The sequence below is a fragment of the Meleagris gallopavo genome, chromosome 5, assembly GCF_000146605.3.
Source record: "Meleagris gallopavo isolate NT-WF06-2002-E0010 breed Aviagen turkey brand Nicholas breeding stock chromosome 5, Turkey_5.1, whole genome shotgun sequence".
NCBI lineage: Eukaryota > Metazoa > Chordata > Aves > Galliformes > Phasianidae > Meleagris > Meleagris gallopavo.
In genome coordinates this window covers 25,033,498-25,058,219 of record NC_015015.2, presented here as the reverse complement: position 1 = coordinate 25,058,219, position 24,722 = coordinate 25,033,498, and the positions used below count along the sequence as shown (strand labels likewise).

Genomic DNA, 24,722 nt, shown 5'->3' with positions numbered 1-24,722 from the left:
TGCATGAATTAAATGATTGTGTGAGAGCTGCATACAAGCAAATTATTATATACTTCTGTGACATAAGTGTTTACTCTTAGTTCTGCTGTTTCTAATTTTTGTCTTTGCAATCTCACTCTGTTTTGAATTTCACATTTGTAATCACAGCCATCTTCTTACTACCTGTATCACTATCAAAACCTGAAAAAAAGCATGAGTAATTCACCCTTTCTCAGACTGTGATCCTTTTCCTTTTGTCCAAATAGGCCTCGTACCTTCTCATTTGTTCATGTTCATTCTCATCATCATCTTTATTCTATTTCTCAGCATCTTTCTTTCATAATAAAAATATTAAACGAGGACCACTCTGAAAGTAGTGCCTCCTATTTTATTATGATGACCAGTGACATCAGAGGCAGATGGTGGTATGACAATAGAGACTGAACCATTTTGCCAGTATTCTATTACATTTTGTTACCATGCAGCAGATGACAGCAGAGGGGCAATGTGACAAAATGGCATCTGACATGGAATTGTGTATGAAGCAAAGGTGTGGAATTTTAATTCACACAGAAAAAAGTGCACCTGCTGACCTTCATTGATGCTTAGTGAATGTTTATGGAGACAAACCAGTGGATGTGGGCGCACGCTGGTTCATAACTGATGAAAGTGCATAGCTGATGGTGATGACTGCGTTGAAAAAGTGTTTTGTAGCTGAGAATTTGTTCTATCTGTGGTGTTATTGTGCTTTTTTTTCCTCGGTTGTAGTTTCCATGGAAATAAATAAGGCATTATATTCAGAGCAACTTATGTAGTTTTTTCTAGCTTAAAACATAAACTACTTTGCCCTCATTATCTTTCTAACTAATGCTTGGTTTCCTTTCTCACACTTCTTCTATGTTCTGTTTTTTACATGGATCAGAAACTAAGCTTTCTAGGAAGCAGACAAGCTTTCTTGGCAAGTACAGTGAAACTGTATCTATGTGCTAGTGGGACAACTTCTTTTCAATGATTTTTTTGCTTCATATAGTGTGAATTAAAATCAGCAAGATAAATGATGCCAAATTGACTACAGGAATGAAATATAACTGTAAAGTGATAATATAAGTATTTTATATTACCCATTTAATGAATAAATTTTTGTTACTTTAATATTCACTGCTTCATTTCCCTCGTAGGTGGGAGTTGTGTTATCATTTCCATCTTTATACTGGGAGGATGCTGTAGACTTGCAACCTTCATCAATTAGTTCAGCCTATAACCATCTCTACCTCTTCCATCTGACAACACTAGCACACATGACACAAATTGTTATCTCTTCAACAACAGGTAGGGATGTATTTTTCATTTCAGCATTTCACAGAATTTCTCAACAATAGTGGTTAAACGTTTTGTTGGTAGTGATTAACATCTTCCAGATAGGAACTTTCTTTTAATAAATGGCTTTTAGTGCTAGGTAGAAATAAATGTTGTTTGCTTTGAAACAAACAGAAAGGTAGCACTATGTCTTTTTCAGATCATTTATTTTATCATTTGTGTGTGTTGCGTAAGAAAGTGAGGTAGTTACTGATCAAGTTCATCATTCCAGTGTTGGAACATCATACGTTCTTCACTTCTTGCAGGAAAAGCAGAGCACTGCCCAACAGCAGCACTCTGAGCAGTACAGTGAGAATTAGTATGGATTTTGGCAATACACTTTCCTTTACCCATCAAACTATTAAATAGCCAAGATATGGAATCCTATAAACTGCTTAGGAGTAATTTTTACTTTTCCCAATGTATGTGAACTGCTGAATCATGGCCTGAACCTCTGATTGATCACCTGAGGCGAGCAATGAGTCAGCCATGGGAGCACAGGTGAAAGCAATTCACCTGTGCTGCCAGAAGGGGTGGAGCCTGGCTGCACCTCTCCTAGACCCATTTAAGAGCTGACTGCCAGTGGGGAAGGATCTCTTCTGGAGATCCTCTCCTCAGGAGTTTCATAGCGAGCCTAGGGGATGGGTAAGCATTCTATCTATTCTGTTGTGGTATAATAACTGCAGTGTCAAACTCCCTGGTATATTTCATAACTATAACATCTGTATGCTCATTGATTATACACCTGGTATTTCACACTACTGTTGAAAAACATCAGTAACCTACAGGTGTTCTGGCTACTTCCTGTTTTCTTGAGCATGACAGAAGGAAAACAAGAAGTAAAAAATCCCGTAACTTAATCCATACAGAACAATAACTTGTAAAGTTAACGTGATCAAAGCGGTTTTTACACCAAGTGAGCAATGAGACGGTAATCATTACCTATTGTAGCATGCAGTTTTAGGAGGACATTCATTAGATTAAAAATAAGAAATAGAAAAGAAGCAAAATAAAGTGGGGAAAAAAAGTTCAATTTACTTAAAAAGTCACAAATGAAGTGCATTTACATTAGGATTTACGTTTTGTGTCCAGAATCCTCTACTGCTCGGTCATATGACAACAGTGAGGAGGCATGCTCTGCGCAGGCTTTCTGTAGAGAAGTTTGTCAGTACACCAGTGGGTAAGTAACAGTTAAGTTACAGTACTGTGTCTTCCTAGAAACATAGTAATACTCAGAGAGTGACCTGAACAACAAAGAAAATGAGGAGGGGAAAAAAGCCCAAACATTTTATATGGGGATTTTAGCACGATGCCTTGTGCTTTGCTCTCAATATTCCTGAAACTTAGAAAGAAGAGAGAACTAGAAAAAGGAACAGGTATCATTAAAACACTGGCTACTTGTAGGTAACGGGGCAAATTCTTAAACTAAGGATGAGAGGTTACCTATGTTTATCCTGGAGGGAAATGTAAACACAAACTGCAAGGTAAAGAAATGTAAGACTACTTTGAATTTTTTAGTTACGCTTTTTCTACTACATACATTTCTAGTACAAAAGAAGAGGTGAAAACTATAAAGCTAATTACAGCTATTTGTTTGAGCATTAGTACCCTCTTGGACTTTTTCATTGGCTATTATCCTCTGTATAGTGAAACTCTTAAGTGCTTCAGTATCTGTATGAAAAAGAAGATAGAAAATGTGGTTGTAGCCTCCACAAATCCTGCTGTGATTTCTCTTCACCAAATCTAGTTGCAAATGTTTTTTTTCCAAGGGTTGAAAATGCTGCCATGTCTGAAAGTCTGAAGTCTAAATTTCTGAACATTAAAAGTTTTGTGTTTAAATAATAGGAGTAATTTTTTTCAATGCATGTGTTAGAATCATAGTTGCTGTGTATTTTGGAATGTTCAAATGCAGAATTAAATGCCAGAATTTAGGCTGAAACTTAGCATTTTTATTTCTGTATTTGCAGTACCTCCTGATCCCACTGTGCTTTAACACTTAAAATAGTAATCCTGAAATGGTCTATGATGTAGCTTTACTTGTTGTTTCTCAGCAGCTCCTAGGCAATGCTCTTCATCATCCTGCTCTCGTAAATCTGTAGTTAGCTGTGGTTAAATTTTTTTCTGAGAAAATTATCACTCCAGTATTTTTTTTTTTTTTTCTAGAAATAGGATTAGGATAGCTTAAAATAACAAGAATGATGTTGTAGTTTTTTTTTTTTAACATAATGAAATGTGAGGCACATTATTTTTAACTGCTATTTTTGCTGCGTGTGATGATTACTTAATTTTTTTTTTTCCTTATCCCTTTTGGATTGCATTTGGAGCTCTGAATGCATGGAAAAATACTGTTATTAATTCCAAGAATTGCTGATTTTCTGTAATAAAAAAACCTGCAGATAAATACTAGTTACTTTATGTGTATTACGTAATGCTGTATTGCGCAGTTTAAATCAGAGTTGTCTGAAGTTGGGCAGGTTTATAATTTTGAAAAATGTTAAGCATTCAAATTATTTCAATTAATGTGTTCTGCATAAGCTCAGTGTTCATTCTTTATGTAAAAGGGAAGTTTAAAAATAGGTTCTGGTGACAGTTTCACAGAATTTGGGGTACAGCAATGTTGTTCTGTACATAGCTAACATTGTACCAGTTCTAGCCAAAGTGTGAAGCTACTCTAAAGATGTGCACTGTGAACTACTGCAGGTATTTCTCGTTTGTATTACAGTTGCTTTAGTCAGGATGTTCCAGGCTGTCTTGTGTGGGATTGTGTTAAGAAAGGCATCATGCCTTATCTTCGTTGTGCTGCTTTATTTTTCATTATTTGCTGGGAGTTTCTCCGCCTGAGGAGCTACTACAAGGTAAACATGAGAAAGCAAATGTATCCTTGTTGAAATTGTTTATTCTGTTCTTGGAGAGAAGGAATTTTTAATGTTCATAATAACTCAACAGCAGATAATGTTAATAAGACTTAGAAGGGAAAGGTCAATTTGTGTAAGAAGGGAAGATACAGGAAGTTGGGTGATCTAGGATTTCCGTGGAAGAATTGCTTCTGAACATGTGCAAATATTGAACTATCAGTGCTGTTTTGGTAGTGGCCCTCTATGGCTACAAAGATTTTGTACTTTGAGGCATTTTAGGAGCTTAGATTATAATATCTGAGAAATAGCCTGGAGTGTATTAAAAATGGGAAAACACACCATAAAACTCAGAGAGCACATCAACTTTCTTGTGCGATTGCTGATATTGGTAAATGCTAGCAAAATAGAGCTTATTAGAAATAAAGCATGTTATAAAACTTGAAACCTATTCCTTAAAGAATTCTAATGCATTGCAGATACTAAAACCAAAGTGCTTTGTTTTTTGTCAAAATGCAGGGAAAAGCAAAGTTATCAACTATTTGAAAAGGAGAACTAAAGCTTCAATACACAACAGAAACGTAGTCTTACATTTATTTATGTAAATTATGAGCTAAGATTGAATATCATTAATTTGATTGCAAGTCCAAATCTTTGCACTGTACTGTTGTTGCTATCAGTAGGAAAGTACTGCCAGTACCATCTGTAGAAAGGAGTCGTGGTGAAGCAGCAGTGCTGTTTTCTGCAGGCCCTGTGAGCCAATACTTGACCACTTAGCAAACTAGTAACCTGGCACGGTGTTGTTGCATATTAGCACTGATTTGATAATAGGAGAATTAAATATCATTGCATGCTCAAAGAGTAGTAAAAAGCTGAAATAGGATAGATAAGGAAATCTGCTGCACATTGTGGTACTATGCAGTGAAATTAAGTTTAAGCAATAAACCACATTTTTATAATGACTTATACATGACTTAAATCTGATGTTATTACATTATTATAAAACCAAAAGCAGATCTTCAGCTAATTGTCATAGCCCCAATTACATCAACGGGGGTATGGTCAGTTGTACAATCTCATGAAGCTGTGCTCTAGCTGGAAAACCTGAATTATTAAATGGAAGAAGAATGAGAATTCTAGTTTTGAGTGAATTATTCAGCAACACTGAGATGTTTCAACAGTCACTCTTTTCTATTTCTTATGCAGTTTCTGAAGAAGGGCAGTTCAAGGCACTTTGTAGTTACCTCTCTCTACCCACCAATTTATTCCTGCTTTTCCAGGAGTACTGGGACACTGTAAATCCACTCCTTCAAAGGTACTAATTGAACATGGAAAGGACATGTTTTTGTGTTATGATGACCCTGTGGGAATTGCATCAAATTTCTTAATAGAGGTTGAGCTCATGCTAGAGTTGTGAATGTTCATTTGATGTGCATAAGTATAGTGAATTTTTCTAAGAGCTTAAAAAAACTTGGAGCACAACAATTATAGTCTAAGGAACTACTGTTTGCAGACATACAGGAGTTTAGTTCCTATAGTTAAAAAGTATCGTGAATGGTTGTGAGCATGGTGTAGCATCTGCTGTTCGTTGGCCTGTTTTTAATGTCAGTAGCAAAAGTGTTGATTATATAAGCTATGAAATGAGAGCACAGAAAATTTTATAGCCTGCCAGATGAGGCTTTGTACTGTATCTTCTCTGGATTTCCAAAATAGACTGATGAATGTAGAAGATAGCTGAATTGTATAATATAAATATTATGTATGTTGTAATCTGACAGTAAGAAAATAGTTGGTTAAAATTCTTTTTTCAAAAATGCAGGTTAAAGTAAACAACTCCTTGCTACAGCTGGCCCTCATCTATGAGAGTAGTTGAATAATTCTGCTTTATTGTGTTGAAAAATGTCTCCATGTATTTACTGTGGCTGTTTCAGCCCATGGTTACGTTAATTATTATTGCTGATTCTTGGCAGAATTCTCTGGATCTCACTAGCTTTTTCAGTTTTTTTTTTCTGCCTCTGTTTTGTTATCCAGCTTCCTTCAATTTAGTTGACATTCTGAGCTGCTGACTCCAGCCTACAGTGTATAGATCTCACTTAACAGTCTGTTACATGAAGTTTGCTATAGTTACATTTGTAGTATATACCATTACTTGCAAATCAGTAGCATTCTCACAAGTATATTTATAAATAAGTTTGTGTTTAGAGTTTCTACATGTGTGCTCGAAGAACTTGTAAGAGAGGCCAACTCTCTTGCATGTGCTTGTGAACATCAGAAAGTAATTGGTAAGGACAGATCTAAGGAATCTATTGTAGTCTTCCTAGCAAACACAGAAGTTTTGAGTGAGATACAGCCTTTTTTAGGCAGTGTTAACAGTTGACAAGTCATCATATGAGCTCAATATTTTACCTATGTATCTGCTTATTTCTTACTAGTTGAGTTTAGCAACACTGAAGGTATATTATCATCAAATGCCATCTTCTGCAAACCTTTTTTTCAAATAGGTGGTGTGCTGATCCAGTGGTGCTAAGCTGCTTGAAGGGCAAGAGCACTGCAGTAAGGTTAGTAGGTTGGGTTTTGTTGGTTTTCAGTTGTTGTTTTTTTTGTCCTTTTTTGCCTTAAAACTGTTCGAGGAATGAAGTGGTTGCTAGGCGTAAGTTAGCAGTGCTTGTGTTCTCCTGTTGATGTACTACTATACATGCATTTCTCTTTGGCTCGGTGATTCTTCGTTGAGAAGGCACGGCATTCTGTTAACCAGTTTATGTCCTGTGTCTAGGGAAAAACAAAAGCTAACTGAAACATGAGATACCTTTGTGCAAATATGTTAGATTTAATTTCATCAACTTTGTTGGAATGTAGAAATACTGAAACTTCCATTGGGACTTTTAGGACTAAAGAGCTGGTCAGGAATTGCAGAAGTTTACAGAAGGGACGAGAAACTTAGCAGGATAATGATCTGTATCTACCCATCATGGTTTTTGCTGTGATGTATATATTTTTCTTGTAACATTTCTTTCACTTACGCAGGTATCCTCGGAAAAGAAATAGTTTAATAGAGCTTCCTGAAGATTATAGCTGCCTTCTGAACCAAGCATCACAGTTTAGGTAATGTATTTAGTTGTCCTGCTAGGTTTTCACTTTGATACTCTTTCAGTTATTGTAGCTATTGTTAGAACTGTGAACAGAAATGGTTTTGTGGAAGCACAAGCACTTCTGTAGTTATAGAAGTCAATACTAGCAGTTGTTCATTTTAAGGCTGCGATGCAGCAGCTTGCTCAATGTATTCACTTTTGATAGTATTGCACTTTAATCTGCTGGTCATTTTTCACCACTGTAATGTGGGTTTTATGTGGCATTCAGCCTGAGTATTTTTGCACAGAACACAAGAAGCCTGTCAGGTTGGCACTATTTTATGCCAGGGAGTATGAATCATAGAATAATTTGGATGAGAAGTGACTTCAGCACATCATCTAGTCTAATCTCCTGCTTGGTAGTTAGCTTTCTTCTGAAGTTTCATGCTCAAATAACGATCTAATTACACTTTTTCTAGATGCCCACGGTCTTCTGATGATGAACAGAAACATCCAGTATTATGTTTATTTTGTGGGGCTATGTTGTGTTCCCAGAATACTTGCTGTCAGGAACTTGTGAATGGAGAGGAGTTGGGAGCCTGTACTTCTCATGCTCTCCAGTGTGGAGCTGGAGTCTGTATGTTTCTCAAGTAAGTAGCTAGACAGAATTTAACATATTAATGAATAGAGGGAAATATTTGAAGGTCAAAAAGCCAAACGTTGTCAAAGCACTTAATTCTTTTTAGGAAAAAACAACAACAACAACAACAACAACAACCAACAATGACAAAAAAAAAAACCACCCCAAAACATTACTTTAACCAAGTAATGGTTAAATGTTAGTAGCATTACTTTAATACAGGATACTAAGAAGTCATATCGCTGCTGTTAGTTTTGCATTGTTCAGGTTCTGAGTCAGATCATATGCTTTACAGAATGGGTATAGAGTATGAACCTATGTTTGAAGGTGATATAACTAGTCTGTACTGAGCAGTTTCATTTAGATATGTTGGAATTACACATACCATACTCTTAAGCTGTGATTTTTCAAGTGAAAATTCTTACCATGGATTTAGCATCTAGGGGATTATCTTCTGTGATTAAAACTTCCCTGTATTTTTGCTGTACCATTTCTAAGGAAATGTGAAGGAGAGAACTGATCTTTATCTTGGTTTTTTTTTTTGTTCCTAGTTCACAAAATGTTGGTATTTCTACTTCAACACAGGACTCTAGTGGAAGCTGTGTGGGTCTTCTGTGTATCTTTAGAGGATTATGTACTGTGGCATTTCTAATAATGAGGTTAAATGGAAACTTGGAGACCTAGATTTAGAACATTTTATTTCTTGTGGAAAGATAATATCAGGCATAACTGTAGTCCATATCTGTTCTTTAAGTTGCGTAAGTTTAAATGACACTAAACACAGGCTCAGTTCTGGGATCGATATTTTTTTCAGCAGTCATATCTGTCTAGACTACTCAGTGCTTCTTTTTAGTGTCACTGTCAATACAGCTGAGACTCACTAATCTTTCTTCACACTTAAAGAGCCTCAATAGGAATAGCAATCCAGAGGCCTGTGAGTTGGGAAGCAGAATACCTTCTTAACTTCAGAGAGTATTGTCCTGCATAGTGTACTCAGATATAGGTACTATCAACTAACTTTTTTCTCCTTCTGTTACTTAAACACATAGACCTGTGCATACATACAGCTATAAATAGAGGGGGATATGTTCTTAAGACTGGCTGGTTAATCAGCTGAATAGTGTATGTTACGTTTCTGGGTAAGCAACTCATTATTGCTGTGCTGCTTAGGATTGCCACAAAGGTAATTGTAACAAGAAGAACAACTTTGAGTAATGAAGTAGCTAAGCACACAAGCCCAAAGAGGATGTGCTTAGGTGCATACCTACCATGGAGTCATGGCTGTAATCTCTAAGTTCTGCATAGCACTTTGGATTGCTAGCAGAGGCAAATCGTATTACTGGTATATTTTGTTTGGATTGGAATTGTTTTATATCATAGAGGATGGATGGATGAGTTGTGGAGCAGAACAACATGGTTTTCAAAATGAACACGTGCCTTAGGGGATAACATTTGGTTACCTGAACAAATTCTAATACGGAAAGGAACCTAGCTGCAATAACTTCAGGAGTTTTATACAGGATAGTTCACTGTTTTCCTTACCTAGAGCAGGACTTCTACTGTCTGAAGGCTGCTTCTGGTAGTTACGCTAATTCTCATCTCAGTACCCTACAGTGTAGAACAGAGTATAGATATCTAGGTAGTGACTCAATTCAATAATGGTCTATGGAAATAAGATCCCATTATGGCTAACCTAATGTTACATCATATTGCAAAATAAGTTTCATATTTCCTTCCATTTCTGATCTCTTAAATGCTATCAAGGATTATTCTTAAAACAATCTTTAAAGTTGACTTATGGTGGCACATAAGTCTCCTTGCTGCTGATACTGAGACACTAGTTTAGATCTGGTGTATCTCTTCTTAAGCTAAATGCAATCTGTGCTGTTGAATCTATCATAATTCATGCTATGTAACTATTAGTTAAATCTGTTTAAAAAAGCCCTCCTAGGGATTGTATACAAAAAGATGTTTGCTGCAAAGCGATTGTGGTACTGACTCCATGCTTATGTCTATAAATTGGAAAGTTAATATGCAGCACGTATTCGACCAGAAGCTGATGCAAAGTAACCTGTATAAATCCTGGTTAATTGAATCTGCTATTGATGTAGATCATACTTAAGCTATCAAAAGGTGTAGGTTATGAAAAATAATTTTGTGGTGATAATATTGAAGATAGATACGTTTAAATACCACTATTTTTCCTTAAGAATCAGGGAATGCAAAGTTGTCCTCATAGAAGGTAAAACAAGGGGCTGCTTATATCCTGCTCCATACTTGGATGAATATGGAGAAACAGATCCAGGTCTGAAGTAAGTAAATGTTTGACTTGTTTGCTTTCTACATTTCTGTTTTGGTGCTTTTGTTTCTTAAGCACATTAGACATTGACCTTCCTGCTAGTGCGTACAGCACTGTAATATGCATCTTTGCTTGGTGAACTTGTTTAACTGATGGCAGTTTCTAGTCGTGAATAAGTCATTAGTAGTGGGAAAATCCACTTTTTTGGTTCTGTTAAACTTTCTTAATTTTCTGATGAAAAGCATACAGCTACTGCCATTACTGAAGTCATCTTGGAAACAACATTCATTGATTGCTATGTTTGGAATTCTTTCATTTCCCGTATACTTGTTGGAGTTGCTCTTCATACAACTGCTCAGTATTTATTGGCTATTGTTAAGACTTTTAATGCTAGACTATTCATGAAATAACTTCTCAGTTGATATTTTGATATGCTTATTTGAGTATTCTGCTTTTTCCTTCTATGAAGAAGAGGCAATCCTCTGCACTTATGTCGGGAGCGTTACCGGAAGCTGCATCTGCTATGGCAGCAACACTGCATCATAGAGGAGATTGCCAGGAGTCAAGAAACCAATCAGATCTTCTTTGGATTCAATTGGCAACTGCTCTGAATCTCTTTATTTTAGTGAAATCTTTTACATTTGGCAGTGCTTTGGAAATGGAAAGAGGAGTGGCAGTAAATGCTCTAAAGTGGGTTCTGTAGTTCAGATGCAATTAACGGATTCTCTAGGTTGGATGTAGTGCTGATACATTCAAACAGAATTTTGTGTCAACTGTCTTTGTTTTATTTCTCAAAAGGAAAACTACCTTGTATAATTATTACTGAACCTTCAGGTTCAGAAATATTTCCACTTTTTTTTTTTTGCTATCGTCTCACATGTTTGACGAGGACAGCTTTCCAAATCCTGTGCTTCAGGGCACATATGCTTGTCTCTTCCTTGCCTTGAGAATATACTTAACTGGTGTTGCTAATTAAAAAATAACTTTATTTTCTTTCTTTTCCCAGGTTTAGTGTGACTTTTAAATAAGTTAAGATCTGTGGGTTGGTAATGGTACCAAGCCTGTAGTAATCTGTAGTTACAGGAACAGCAAACATTAAGTTGTATGAAAAAAGCCTGCATTCTGCTATATCCTGGAATTTAATGAAGAGTTTTTATCAATAAACTCTTTAAAGGAGAAATATGCATAGAAAGTGGAATTACCATCTTGTTTGTTCCATTAAAAAAATAGTCTGTGCTTTTTGCACTGCCAGAACCGCACTTTATCTAATGAATTTGTCCTCTGTTAATGCTGTATATCCTGAGAAGTCTAGGGCTACAGCGTTTGGTTAGGTTTTGGTTAGATTTACTTCTTTCAGTTTTTTACATGAATTTTTTCTTGAAAGCCAAACAGGAAAATAACTACTATAGTATATCTCTGCAAGTTACATAGGAGCCTGAGACTTCAATAAAGTAGACTACCTTCAATGCTATCACTGGACTGAAATCAAGGCCCTAAATCAGTCAGCCTTGGAATTAGAAATAAATTTCTTTGCCCGTGTTTGGGAAACTTTCCACTCTTCATCCTGTCACAATTGTTTGGAGCCCTGCCTGCGTAAATGAAAATGTGTTTTGGGGGTCACATTCAGCACTAGGAGCAGAAAAGTGAAAGAAGATAAGTATGTATCTTGACCCTGCAGTAGTTAATGGTATCATTGTGATTGAGCTCTCTCTTAATGCTGTAGGATTGTGCTTCAGTTCTAAATGTCTTTTGTTTTCTGAATTACAACTATAACATACATGAGAGTATTTGTTATGTAATGGGTAAAAATGCTTTCCAAGGAAATCACATTGGTGTCAAAGCTGGAAGTTTTCAATATTCTTAATTTCCCTTCCCTTTGCTGTTTGGATTTTTTAATGTCATTTTAATAAGGCTCACAAGGGAAAGTTTTCAAAATAATATCTGAGAATGTGTTTTTCTACTGTTTCCTTTGTTTAATTTTTTTTTTACTGGTTTTATGACAGGTAGTAGAATCTCAGATAATTATTTAGATATAAATAGAGCTGTTCTCCTAGTTTCTTAAAGCTTTTAGAGTACATGAGTACACTGAACAGCGCCATAATTCATCTAAAAATGGAGTACAGGTAGACCTGAATATTATGATTTGCAATTCTTTTTTTCCTCTTCAAGAACTGTTGCAATAATCCTTCCCTGGTGATATAAACAGCTGGCTTTGGAATGTTTTCTAGGCATTTTTTTCTTGCAGTTATGACTATTGTCCTTATTGATTCCTGCAGATTTTAAACCTGAATATACAACCCTTCAAAAACAAGCATAATTCTATTAGTCTTATCTAAAATGTATTTGAAACATGTAAAGAATTTAGAAGAGGAGTTGTGATGAAAGCTTGCATTCACTGGAGATATCTAAGGACATTAAAACACTTTTTACCAAGAAAAACATGAGTTCAGACTAGGAAATTGTGGCTTATTGATACCAAAACTGTATTCTTTTTTTTTTGGTTTTTTTTTTTGCTCAGTTTTACCTTTTCATTTATCAGAAACTTTCAGTTACCTTGCACTGCAGTGATAAACTCTGTTATCGACGATGAGGTGAAATCACTGTTATGTTTTCTGTCTGAGCTGTAATATATTCATAAGGACGGCAGCTGTTTGAACAGGTGAGCTCTTGTTTGAAGCTCTAGAAATATGTTTGTAGCTGGAAAAATGAGAGAGAAAGAAAAGGGGCAAAGTTGCATCTCCATGTATGTTTGCACATACTAATTAGCAAATGGGCTCCCATATCATTCACTGACTGGTGTGGTCATCTTTCATTTCATAAATTACTATGCAGTTTTGTTCACTGTGAGTATGATCTGTATTTAGTGATCACAAGATGCTTATGCCACCGATTTTTCATTCCATCCAGGCTGACAGAAGAAATTTGATAATGCACATATTAGTTTCTTTAATTGCAAAAATGTAAATTTGAAACTTGTATAATGTTCTTGTGCTTTTGAAATAAAATATCTTGTATATGTATATTTAAAAAAAGGAAATAAAGTAACTTCTCATAGATTATTCCACTTTTATTTGGAGGCACTTTCACACTTCACAGCTGATTTCTGCAAGAGTGTTACAGAAGATCTGTCAGTATGGAAAAAAGGGAAGAATTATTAAACAATAGTAAACTGTGATCCGCATCATCATTGTACCAGTGAGTACTGGTGGCACAATTTTTCTTATTTAAATATTCCACTTAAAACTTATTCTAATATTTCAAAGATGCAGACTCTTGCAGTGTTTATCTCAATTTTTAAAAAGTTGTAAGCATATAAGGTAATACTCAAAGGTCTCTAACTGATTGGTTGGTACAATGTAGAAAATAATATGGAGGATGATTATGGCCATGATATGTTTTCTTCAAAGATGAAAATTGTTTCATTTCTGTGACACAATCTTGTATTTTTTTTTAATCTATCTTTTGCAGATGGAGGCTAAATTTATTTGTTGATGCAGAAAACAAATGAATACTGACTGCTCTGCAAGTCTCTAAAATCCAATTAGTCCTAGTCCTAGCTCCGGTTCTGGAAGCTTACATTGTGTGGTTGAAAGTGTAGATTAAAGAGGAGCTGTTTAAGAAATGTGCTTGAGAGAGAGGCCTGAAATTGTATGTATTGCTTCTTGCAGTGATGATTAAGGTGTGAGACCAGGTATTAAGTTAAGCATGAAACACAAAGTTGAGCCTGAGCTTTCTTATTTTTGTATTGCTTGTTTATGAGGTCACTGTCAAGAAACAGGACTGTAGTTTAAGCATTTTAATTATAGGCTGTGACAATTAAGAATCAGACTGATCTAGGAAATTTCTAGGCTTCATGCTTGAATGAATGGGCCTGCACGCCATGTGAAGTGGGGACTGGCACTGTGGGTTTAATGGCCATTTTAAGCCCTTCATTTATCTCTGGGGAACTGTGACAGGGATTTTTCTGCAAACTACAGAATATCTCCTCACAGTACCTGGATTGTATTACCAGCTTTAGGTAAAGTAGTTAAGTGCAATCTAGGACTTGGAGACCAAGGCCATTCTGATGCACCTTAGAGTTTCTGCTTGAAGGTTTTGCAAAACATAACCGTGGCAGCTTGAGAAATAATCTACCTAAGATGATAAAAATGCTCCAGGTTTCTTTTGTCTGCTTTTATATTCTGTGAATTATGCTGTAATTAAAAATGGCAAAACCAATGTGTTTTAGGATTGTGATACTGTAAAATGATCTAAGAATATTTATTTTCCCAGCTCAGACATACACAGAATTGAGCAATTTGGTTTACTCAGGTGGATACTGCACAACGGTGTGACTTCAGGCAGCCTCCCTTTGTTACACACCTTGGCATAAAGCAGCAGACTGGAAGAGCATCGATTGATGTGATACAGTCCTCATAAGAGATAGGGGTACTACCTACGTGATGTGGGCTTCATACCATTTTGATTTTTCTAAACTATGGAGTAGGTGTATCATGTGTGGAGGCTAAACTGTTACCACAGTGGGAAACTGATAAAATGTGTACTGAATGATTTGTCAGGTTTCAATGTAATTTGTTGTGTTGGAGAGAACTGTGTGATCACACACCAGTTTAAATTAGCTTGTTTAGGGGGGGTTTCCAGCTTCTAAGGGAATACAAATGAAATTCTTAATGTGCAGTATTCAAATATGATTCATTATATTCTTCTTCATGATCAGTGTAAAGCAAGTGTCTTCTGTGGTCAGAGTGCTTTAAAGGGAGAACATCATAACTGCAGTTCCTGCAGGAGCCATCGCAGTGCTTTCAGCAGGAACCGAGCATTAAAATGTTTCAGTTTTATGAAGAACTCCATAAAAAGATATTATAGTTTTATATAGATGTGAATTCCTTGCTCTGGAAGTTACTGGGGTTTCTTACACAAATGTACTGTTATTAATTCTAACTGGATTAGGCATTAATAACAAATAGGATAAGAAGTGTCCCACAAATCGTATTTATTTCTGTATCTGAGCAGATGCTACGGATTATAGGCTTGGCTTGCTAATGCCATCTTTGTCTTTATAAGTTAGAGAGAATTAAAGTCTGCACTGCTACCTGAGTTAGTTTTTTTTTTGATACAGTGGCAGTAATTAATTTAGTTAATTACACAAGTTAATTTCACAAGTTTTCACACAGATATTTCTGCATCTTTTCAGCAGTTGTCTGAAAGATTGACAAACCAAATATTAACTTTTTTTATGGTAAAATGTGTCCTCTTCGTGTGCAAATGATCTGTGTGAACTATAGGAAAAATGTAGCTAGATATTCATACCACTGCTCTTTGTACTGATGTGGTATAGCACTACTGACTGCTTTAAATTTGTGTCATTTTACAGAGACACTCGGTCTGGGTGGTCATTTTAGTTCGCTCTTCTGCTGAACCTATTTTTCAGAGCAAGTTCATGACCAACAGGGACCTCTGCTAGAGGACCAGACAAAGCTGTTGTAATTCTATAAGCTAAACAAATGGTCTAGAGAGATTGCATGTGGCACATGATGCCAGGTTTCATCTACTTCTAAAGTTAAATGTGTTTTGCCATTACGAAATTTTTTGTATAATACTGAGCAAAAATACCCTTAAAAAATATAAATGACTTTGTGCTCTTATTCCATGTCTTATAACCGTTTTCATCAAGCTGAACCATCCCTTGCTTTTATTTTTAAAGTACTTTATTTTTTAAATTATTTCTATCAAGTCCTCTTGATTCATTTTTCCTAACGAAACAAAAATTGTTTGTCACTGTTTTTCTTCCCTAATTGTGATCATTTAATTAGGCAACCTAGAACTGTTTTTCCAAATATAGATGGATTAAAATTTTACTGAAAAAACGACTGTTTATTTACTTAAGCATGTGATGCTCTGCATGCTGGTCTGAAAAAAAAATATAGATAATTGCATTTTTATCATATTATGTTGAAAAGCGTTTAATTTGCAGCATATGACTGCCTTTCTCCTTAATATGTCAAAGTGCCAAATTTTTCAATGTTCTTTTTTTTCCAGTATTATATCATCTAATCTTAATGTTTCTAGTTAGGCTCAGGAAACTGTTGCGCTGACTGTTCTGCAGACAACGAGCTGCTTCCTTTGGGATTGTATTTCCCAGGTTCACTGAAGTTTGTTTTGTCTCATAATCTAAAGGTGGGTGTACTTTTCTTGGTTCATTGAGGCATAAAAGCCGGGCATTTTTCAGTCTAATAATAAAGCTCTTTGGAATTTTGTCATTACCACACTGAAAGATAGAAAAGAAAGGGAGTCAGGATTGTGTCCAAGGGCATTAGGTAGAATTAGAAACAGCATAACAAGCTGTAATACAGAAATTATATTTTTAGCTTTCAGAAATGTTTGAAGGAATGACGCACCAGTTTGTGCCTTGATATTTTTATGGGTAGCTTTGTGAAAATGTTACCCAAACGCTCAAACTGTCAAAAAAGCAAGCAATGACAGGAAATCTTAGGAAAAAGATAGAAAGCCAGTTTAATTCATAACATCCTCAGTGTTACCTTAAGGTGTTCTTCATTTAAAAATCATGAATAGAGAAGAGCTACAAAAACTATCAAAGAGGAGCAGTAATTTCCATAAGCAAAAAGATTAAAGAGCAGCTTCTTCAACTTGGGAAGATGGGAGAGATTTTTAACAGAGAACAGTAAAATCAGGGACAGCAAGAAGGGATGACTATCAGCTGCATCTTACAGCAAAGATAAAGGGATACGTATTGAGGTTAGGGAGTCAAAAAGCAAAACACTTTTTCAAGAAATGCAAAACTGAATTGTGAGAAATTAAAATTTGAAACTCATTAATGTAAGCATTTTGGATATGAAAACCATGAATGGGTTAAAAAAAAAAGCTATAAAAATTCATAGAAAAAAGTCCATGGGGAGTTATTAAAACATTGTTTCATATACAATCATACCAAGTTAACAATATGCTGTTTCCTGGAAGTCCAGAGGCTTTGTCAGGAAAAAAGTATTTCCTAGTGGTCTTGCTTCTCGTGTGCCTTTTGTAAAACCTCAGCTATGGTTACTAATACAGACAGACCACACATCTGTCCATTTTTATTTTAACATAGACCTAAAATTTTATGTCATGATGCAATTGCATTTGCAATTACAATCATGCGTATAACCTGCTTGACTTACAATATAGATTTTTCCATCACACAGAGTATAATTCTTGCTTGTGTTGTGTCATAGAAAACAACACTGGACAGGTAAAGTAATTTTTACTCTTAATTTTGTACAATTTCAAGAGCAGAGTAGTTCTGCTTTGAGTATCACGCTTTTTGTTGATTATATACAGAGTGCACAAACTGACCAAAGTTATGTTCAAATAATGTGTTATTCACAAGTTAACAAGTAATATATTTTGTTTTTTAATCCTCTATTCTGTATTTGTATGTTTTATAACCTAAAACATTATTATTACTGATGAATTAAGCATAGGCATTCTGTTGCTGCAAGTACAGAAAGGCTTTTGTGCTGTACGTTGACATACAAACTTTGTAAGCACTAGGGAGGTGATGGGAGAGATGATAATCTGTCTTGTCTTTGTTGGTTGCAAATAATCTCTTGTTTTCCAGTCTGTGGATCTGTATAACTACTCTTGAAATTATGAGCATTTTTAACATCTGGGACCATCAGTATTTGTTTTATGGGAAGTATTTGCTTATTTTTACTCTTGTGCTACTATGTGCCACTTGGAGTTTTAATATCTTGTATGAGCTATCAATTAGTGGTTTTGAGCAGAGAACTCCCTTTAATAATAGCACTCTTTAACTTTCAGGCCAGCTGGCTTTCTTGAAGTTTGTCTTCAGATTGTTAAAAAAACCAAAACAAACAAACAAAAAAAAACCCAGGTCAAATACACTATAAAACCAACTTCTGTTGCCTTTAACTTGATTTCAATTTTACTTAGCTAATAAGCTCTTTTAGAGGAGTGATAATATACTTCAATTTGGCTTAAAATGTACCTGTCCTAACTTAAACTTTAATGTAATTTTCATTTATGTGTTTGTGATCATTCTCTTTTTTAATAACCTTTTTATCCAGAGAAGTTATTTCTGTTGAAATTTCTCTGCGGTTGGGTTTTCTGAAGATGTGAAGATGAAGTGACAAAACTAGACCAATCCTATCTAGAACATACTGATATCCAGGCTGTTAGCCCTGTTATGTTTACTCATTATTCTGATCTATTCAGACCAGGACAGGGATGTGTAAGCAGGGGAGACAAAGTGGGAAAAATTCAAAAGACTGTTTTGTACACATACAGAAACCGAGAATTTCATTAGAATGGGTAAAGAAAATACATCCTGCCAAAGAAGCTTCAACATCCTGTTGCTGTAACCAGTCTATTTTTTGTTCAATTATCATATTGCTTTTTTCTCATTAGTGAAAATCTGGTATCTAAGACTGTAGTATGTCAAAACTGCACCTGAGCCATCATTTTGCTGAAGACATGTCTAGGTAGCTGCAGGGATAGATTTTGCTGTAGCGTTGCTTTTGCCACAGTTTGTGTTTTGAACGTTAATGTTGGGGTCATTCATGCTTGAGACAGTGGAGATCTGGTTGGCTTTGCCAAGGTTCTTGATAATATTGATGTTGTATTTGGCAGTTTCCATAAAACTGTTTTCTAGTAACCAACCATCTGATTCACTCTGCAGATCTCCTTGCAGCAGAACGTTCTTCATTGCTGTTTGTAGGTACCGGACACCAATAAGTACAGAGAGCTGTAAGGAAAGGTTAGTGCTTAAACAGAGCTTAAATTACAGTCTGGATCCTACCACTAAGTCAGCTTTTAACTTGATTATGTACAGACCTAATATTCAGTAAAATAAATAGTTTTTTACCCCAGTGATGTATCTAAACATTCAATTAATTACATGTTTTTGAATAAAAAAGAGAAAGGAGAAATTTTTTTGCTATTTTTTTCTCCCATTCTTCAGATAGGATTCCCACTTAATGTGATTAGTGCACGAATACCTGGAATTACCTGGGAATGTTGTAGTCTCAGGCTGCGTCTAATCAGTGCAAAATAGATGATCAATTAGTGGAGACATCAGTGACTGGAAAAAAAATCCTAGTCTGTTAATCTTTGTGGAAGTCTTTCCTCACTGACATTCATTAAATTGGTGTTTCATCAAACGTGTTTTGGTTCATTATGTAAGCCATATGCGTCCTAAATGCCAGTGCACTAAAAATGAAGGATGGTCTGCAGAGGCTCAAGTGTGAGTTTAGGAAAAAAGCACTGTTTTCATAGTCTCGTTGGAATCGGGATCAGCGTGCCTAGCTTGTTTGTCACATTGAGGTGAGCAACTTTTCCATGAGTTGCCAAAGGTCTGCTTTTTCTGGCATCACCACCCTATCTAGCACTGTGTGGACTGTTGCATTGAATTATTTTAATAGTGTTCATATTTATGTGATAGAATAATAATCAGAAAAATCAAAGTACTGTTAAAGAGTGAAGAAACCTATGCATGGAGATGCCAAATTTCTTTATAGGCACTAATAGAAAGACTGCATCTTTGCAGATGTATATACTTGCTACTGAAGTGCTTATTTTGACTGCATAATAAGTAGTCTAGTCTATACCTAAAATGTAATCCATGTTTTTGTGGTAAAGCTATGCTATCTAGAAGGGAAGTTATGAGCTATTAATATTTACGCTCAATTTTGGCTGTAGAAGGCATTCATACATTCACCATAGGTCTGCCTCACATTTTTAATACTCAAGATTTCTTAAGAAAAACTGCCTTTTAACAGCCTTGTGCCTTTGACCTATTAATTGTGTTAGTGTATGTGTTTTCCTGCATACTGTCCTGTAAATGTTCCAGGGAAGTGAATATGTCATAATCTGTTGAAAAAGCTCTATAAATATCCAGAATTATGTACATCACTTCTAGTAGTTCTCATCTTCAATGAGATTTGCTTCTGTACTGGGTGCTTTGTGGAAACTACGTATTAGAGGAAAGTCCTGCAACATTGCTGAAGTCCTTATGGACTTGTTTTAGATGTTGAGGTGCTTCTTACACTCCTCATATGTTACAGCATACTTATTCCCCATGCTTGAGAGCAGGAAGTCTCTGATATAGCAGACGCAGAGCGTTTTTATGAGGCTTACCTCAAACAACCAGATAAGCAATGCTGCAATACCAATAGATCTCATTATAGCTGTGTAGTAGTCCAGCAAGGCCTCTCTGCACCCCTTCATCCAGATATTGAGCTCTTCTGTCAGGAAATCATAATTGTAGTGGGCACTGTTGTTTGTCAGCTGGTACTGGATGCAGGGCCGTGGGGAACTTGGGTTGCAACAGCTGAAGGGTACTCCATCCACTAAGAACTTCCCATCAACATTACTCTTGAAACGGCTGCAAAAGGACGGAAAGTTTGTATCACAAATGTGGTGTCAGCAGCAGGATGCATCCATGTTTTTTCCAAAAGGATGTAATTTGTCTGCTGCCAGGTAGGCCTCTACAGTGTAACAAAAGGGAAATACATTCTCATTTCCAATTGGAAATGTTGCCCACTACAAGAAAGCCAAATTTTTCATTTGCAATACTGTTCAGTGTGGTGTCTGCACAGTTTCCAATATGGTTCTTGGTATTATGCATGTAAGATGTACATGGATATGATACCTTTCTAGATTTGCTTGCACTGAGAATATTAAAGATCATTTTAGAGTTTATCCTCATTTGTTTATAAAATTTATTTTTCCATTTCCGCTACAGATTTTCTAAATTAAAGAGAAGGAAGGCATCACAAGAAGCTGACCAGGTGGACGTAAGCAGCAGAACTCTATGGTCCAGCATTTAGGAACTAAGTGTGTCTTTCAAAAGAAACATAAGCTGAAAGGAACCTCAGCATTTGTGACTGTGCTAGCATGGCAGAATAATTGCCTTCATTTTATTCTTTTGTGCCTCCTTTCTCTCTCATTTTGTTTTTATTTTCTCTGAGAAAAAATATTTTTAACAGATATTTCCAATTACATAAGGAAGATCATTTGCTGTTTCCCACCGAGGAGCAAGTTAGCCATAATGCCTCTTCTTTTTAACATCTAGCTCTTCGCTTTGTGGTCAACCTGCTCCAGGTAACAGAAACAGGAAAACTAATGTGGAAGAACACAAATAATTAACTGAAAACAGAATTAAGTGTACAAACAGTGTAACTGACATAGGCAAAATGATGTAGAAAAATGAGGGGAGCCACAGAGGTACAGAAAAGAGGGCCAAAATGTGGGAAAAAAGAAACTGTACAGAGGATGGAGAGGAAGGCAAGTTGATTGTGAAATGGGGGCTTTTACCTGAACAAACCTAATGCTCTGTATGTTTCAGTGATGTAAACCAAAACAATAGGACAGCATCTGAAATGATTGAAATACAATCGCTTAAGCTAGCTCTTAAGCTTCGCTTTTGATCTGAAGCATTTTTTTTATTTTTTTTTCCTACCATGTATGTGATAAGGTGATAAATTTATTTCTGCTGCAAACAATAACAGTTCCAGACTTTGGTTATGTTCCCCTTGCTGTTGTATTTCCTTGTAGCAAACTGAATGGAGTTCAATCTGGATATTGCTAAAAGGGGAGAGCTCAGTAACAAAAACTGAGGAAGTAAGATGTTAACTGTGTTGTAGTTCAAAATTGTAATGAAGCAAAAGTTGCTTATGAGACTACAAAAAGATTATTTTTGCCTAACCAAAGCAGTGATAGGATTGTACTGCTGTAACCTGCTTCATCCTTGTACTGCTCCCATAGATTGACTCTGGTTTTTGTGATGTTGTGGCATTGGTAATGGAGTGATGGAGGGAAGAGAAGAGGATTATGAAGGAAGGTGAAAAGTTCAGTTCCGTAGAGATTCTTATTAAGCCAAGTATGTCAGTTCTCAACTGCTTTGCCTCTTAATCTACCAAGTACTAACTGACATACACTACAAGATAAAACGAAGATTTGATTCCTTCTCCACCTTTGCTAAATGTTACAAGTTGGACTTTGGTCCTAGTGATTTCATACCAAATGTTTCACTACAAGGTTTTGAAAATCATAGTATAATTTGCTTATACAGTACCAACTTTGATTCTAGCAACTGAGATGAGGTTATCTAGTTTATATGCAGTAGAAGTTATGTGCTGTATTTATCTTCTTCATGCATTGTCTTCTTTCTACATGGGGGTAGAAAAATTTACTGTATTTCCAGAATGTTGGCAGAGCACAGATGACTTTGTAGGTGAAAACTGAGTTCATTTAAGCCAGGAAAAAACATTACTCTTAGTACATGGCTCACAGAAATAAAAGGTAGTATGTTTTACTTTTATCCGTACAATAGGATACTACTGTAAGTTCCTGCAGGTTATATTTGTTGTCTTATGACTTTTCAGAGTAGAACAAGGATTTAAAACACCTGGTGAGTCCGTTTGCTTTGTGTCACTATTGCTCTCTAACATCTTCCTTTAGAACATCTCTTCTAAAGCTTGTGTTATTTCCTTAGCCAACTGCCTAATGCATGCTGATGTCCTCGTTTCAGAGGTCCTGTCCTTTGGTATATTTGCATCTCTGTTTATATACTTTGCTATAAGGCCATCTTCAAGTTACGAGTTCTGTTAAAATAAGATCACTGGCCTTCTTTCATCTGGCTTTGTTCCCCTGAGTTTTGAGTTCAACAAAGCAGAATATTCCTTAAATGCCATTTAAACTTTTTGTATTTATTTTTCCTAAGAATGTATAGCTACCTGGCTCTCATCAATGAAGACTTTGTTCAACTTTTGAAGATGTATATTGGATTATCTGCTACTTTTTTTCTTATTTTTGACTGCTACCTTCTAAAATATGGTTGTCTATAGAAATTATCACTCTTTGCTTTGAGAATATAATTTCACAATTGCTGTATTCTGTGAGACACCAACATAAGAACAAATATCAAGGGTTTTTCTCCTTTTTTACTGCAAGGTACATGGTGTTGACAGTTTCTCACATGTGAACATGTAAATTTGAACCTGAATTCTAGTCTAATATGTGAAGGGAAAAGATTTTTCAATGTTTAGGATTGAATGCATGATGTATTGGTAGGAAATCCTTTTTTTCTCTTACTTTTAACAATTCCTTATGACTGAAATTTTGAGGCAGATAATTTGCTACATTAAAAAAGGAAAGTGTATCACTGCACTGCATAGTGTCCCTAAAAAGTTATCAAAAGATGACTTTTCATTATGCATGTGGTTAGCATATTTAAGGAATAACATTGTCAGTCTACAGTTTTGTGATGATCCAGCAGAAATTATCTGCTTGGCTCTGTGAAGTGTATGCTAGAAACTCAAAATGATTAAATATAAGCAGAAGGATCTTTTTGGCCTGATCACTTCCATATTTGTGTTTTTAGGGGAAACAAGTAGTCTTGAAAAAGTGTTATTACTGCTATAACTTACTAGAAATTTACGTTAAACTACCAGACTGTTTGTAAATATGCGTATGATTACATTATATCTTGAGGTAGACTTGTTAGCAATTATTCAGATGAATCTTTGAGAGAAACCTAGCCACAAGTTGTCATGTAAGGAAGAAATACTGCTAGGATTTGGGGCAGAAAAAAATCAGTCTTACTGTGTTCTCTTTAATGTCAATATGTCTCAAGACCTTTTGACGCTACCGTTTCTGATCAATTCTAGTTCTTGAAGGAGTTTTTTTCCTAGATTTTTCCATTAGAACTAGTAAATACTTACTCCATAACTTCCTTAGAAGCCATGTTCAGGTAACGAGCAGATACCCACTGAACTTCAAACCAGTCTCTAAAGCCATTGTTTCCACAGCACTGAAATCCAATTTGTAACATATCCACTGTTTTTTTTAAGAAACATCTTCCAGGTATGTCTGTGTCCTTATAGAACTTAATAGCATTCCTCAGTCCCAGATAGAGAGATTCTTCCAGCTCATTCCTCATGGTATAGCACATGAGAGCACCCAGCAGGATGCAGAAAGTAAAACAGAAGGTACATATGATGTATGGGAGCATAATTAGCTTCCATCGGGAGAACTTGTTGGCATCTGAGCAGTCGTAGCAGATTTTGCCCCCCAGAAAGTTGACGACACATGCTATGACTCCTACAGAGATCAGCATGTTGGGAACAGAGTTAATGTCCCCTTTTGCCATCACTTCGTTGCGCTTCTTGATCTCTATTTTCAGAAAGAGGCCAAGACTGAAGAGAATGATCCCACTCACTACAGAAACCCAGTTGAGGATCCATAGGATCTGAGCCAGTTTGTCCCTCTTAGTTTTGGTGAATTTTACTTTGAGGACAGCCATAGTCAGATCAGCATTAGGAAAAGAAGCGTAGGTCAAAGAAAGCCCGTAAGCTGCTTAGAAGCATGTATCCAAGGCATGCAGTAGAAATCTGAAGAAGAGAGAGAGAGATTAATGTCTGTTTGACTGGCTATTTATAGAGCCTACCAAGATTTTCCTGTACTGCCTCATGCACCTGAGACTTCCCAAGGGAGTGCCCCAGGTCTTGCTT

General features: G+C 36.0%; 2 protein-coding genes and 1 long non-coding RNA gene across 3 annotated transcripts in view; 2 read left to right on the top strand and 1 right to left on the bottom strand.

The window, feature by feature from the left end:
* UBR1 (ubiquitin protein ligase E3 component n-recognin 1) overlaps window positions 1-13,253 on the top strand; it is a 50,039-nt gene extending 36,786 nt beyond the window's left edge. The window contains 10 exon segments of the mRNA XM_031553548.1: window positions 1,158-1,308; window positions 2,428-2,515; window positions 4,058-4,140; window positions 4,143-4,190; window positions 5,394-5,502; window positions 6,689-6,745; window positions 7,212-7,289; window positions 7,735-7,905; window positions 10,106-10,207; window positions 10,664-13,253. Coding sequence (XP_031409408.1) covers window positions 1,158-1,308; window positions 2,428-2,515; window positions 4,058-4,140; window positions 4,143-4,190; window positions 5,394-5,502; window positions 6,689-6,745; window positions 7,212-7,289; window positions 7,735-7,905; window positions 10,106-10,207; window positions 10,664-10,805 — 1,029 coding nt within the window. The 3' untranslated portion in view covers window positions 10,806-13,253.
* Window positions 13,254-18,468: 5,215 nt separating this feature from the next.
* On the bottom strand, window positions 18,469-24,514 carry LOC100546647 (photoreceptor outer segment membrane glycoprotein 2). Its single transcript, XM_031553549.1, has 3 exons — window positions 23,934-24,514; window positions 20,347-20,593; window positions 18,469-18,955 (listed from the first exon to the last, which is right to left on the bottom strand). Exons 1-3 carry the CDS (start codon window positions 24,512-24,514, stop codon window positions 18,689-18,691), a joined length of 1,095 nt encoding a protein of 364 aa, XP_031409409.1. The 3' UTR covers window positions 18,469-18,688.
* On the top strand, window positions 18,876-23,874 carry LOC116216667. Its single transcript, XR_004159903.1, has 2 exons — window positions 18,876-18,967; window positions 20,954-23,874. It is a non-coding gene; the product is annotated as an uncharacterized LOC116216667 (long non-coding RNA).
* Window positions 24,515-24,722: the final 208 nt, after the last annotated feature.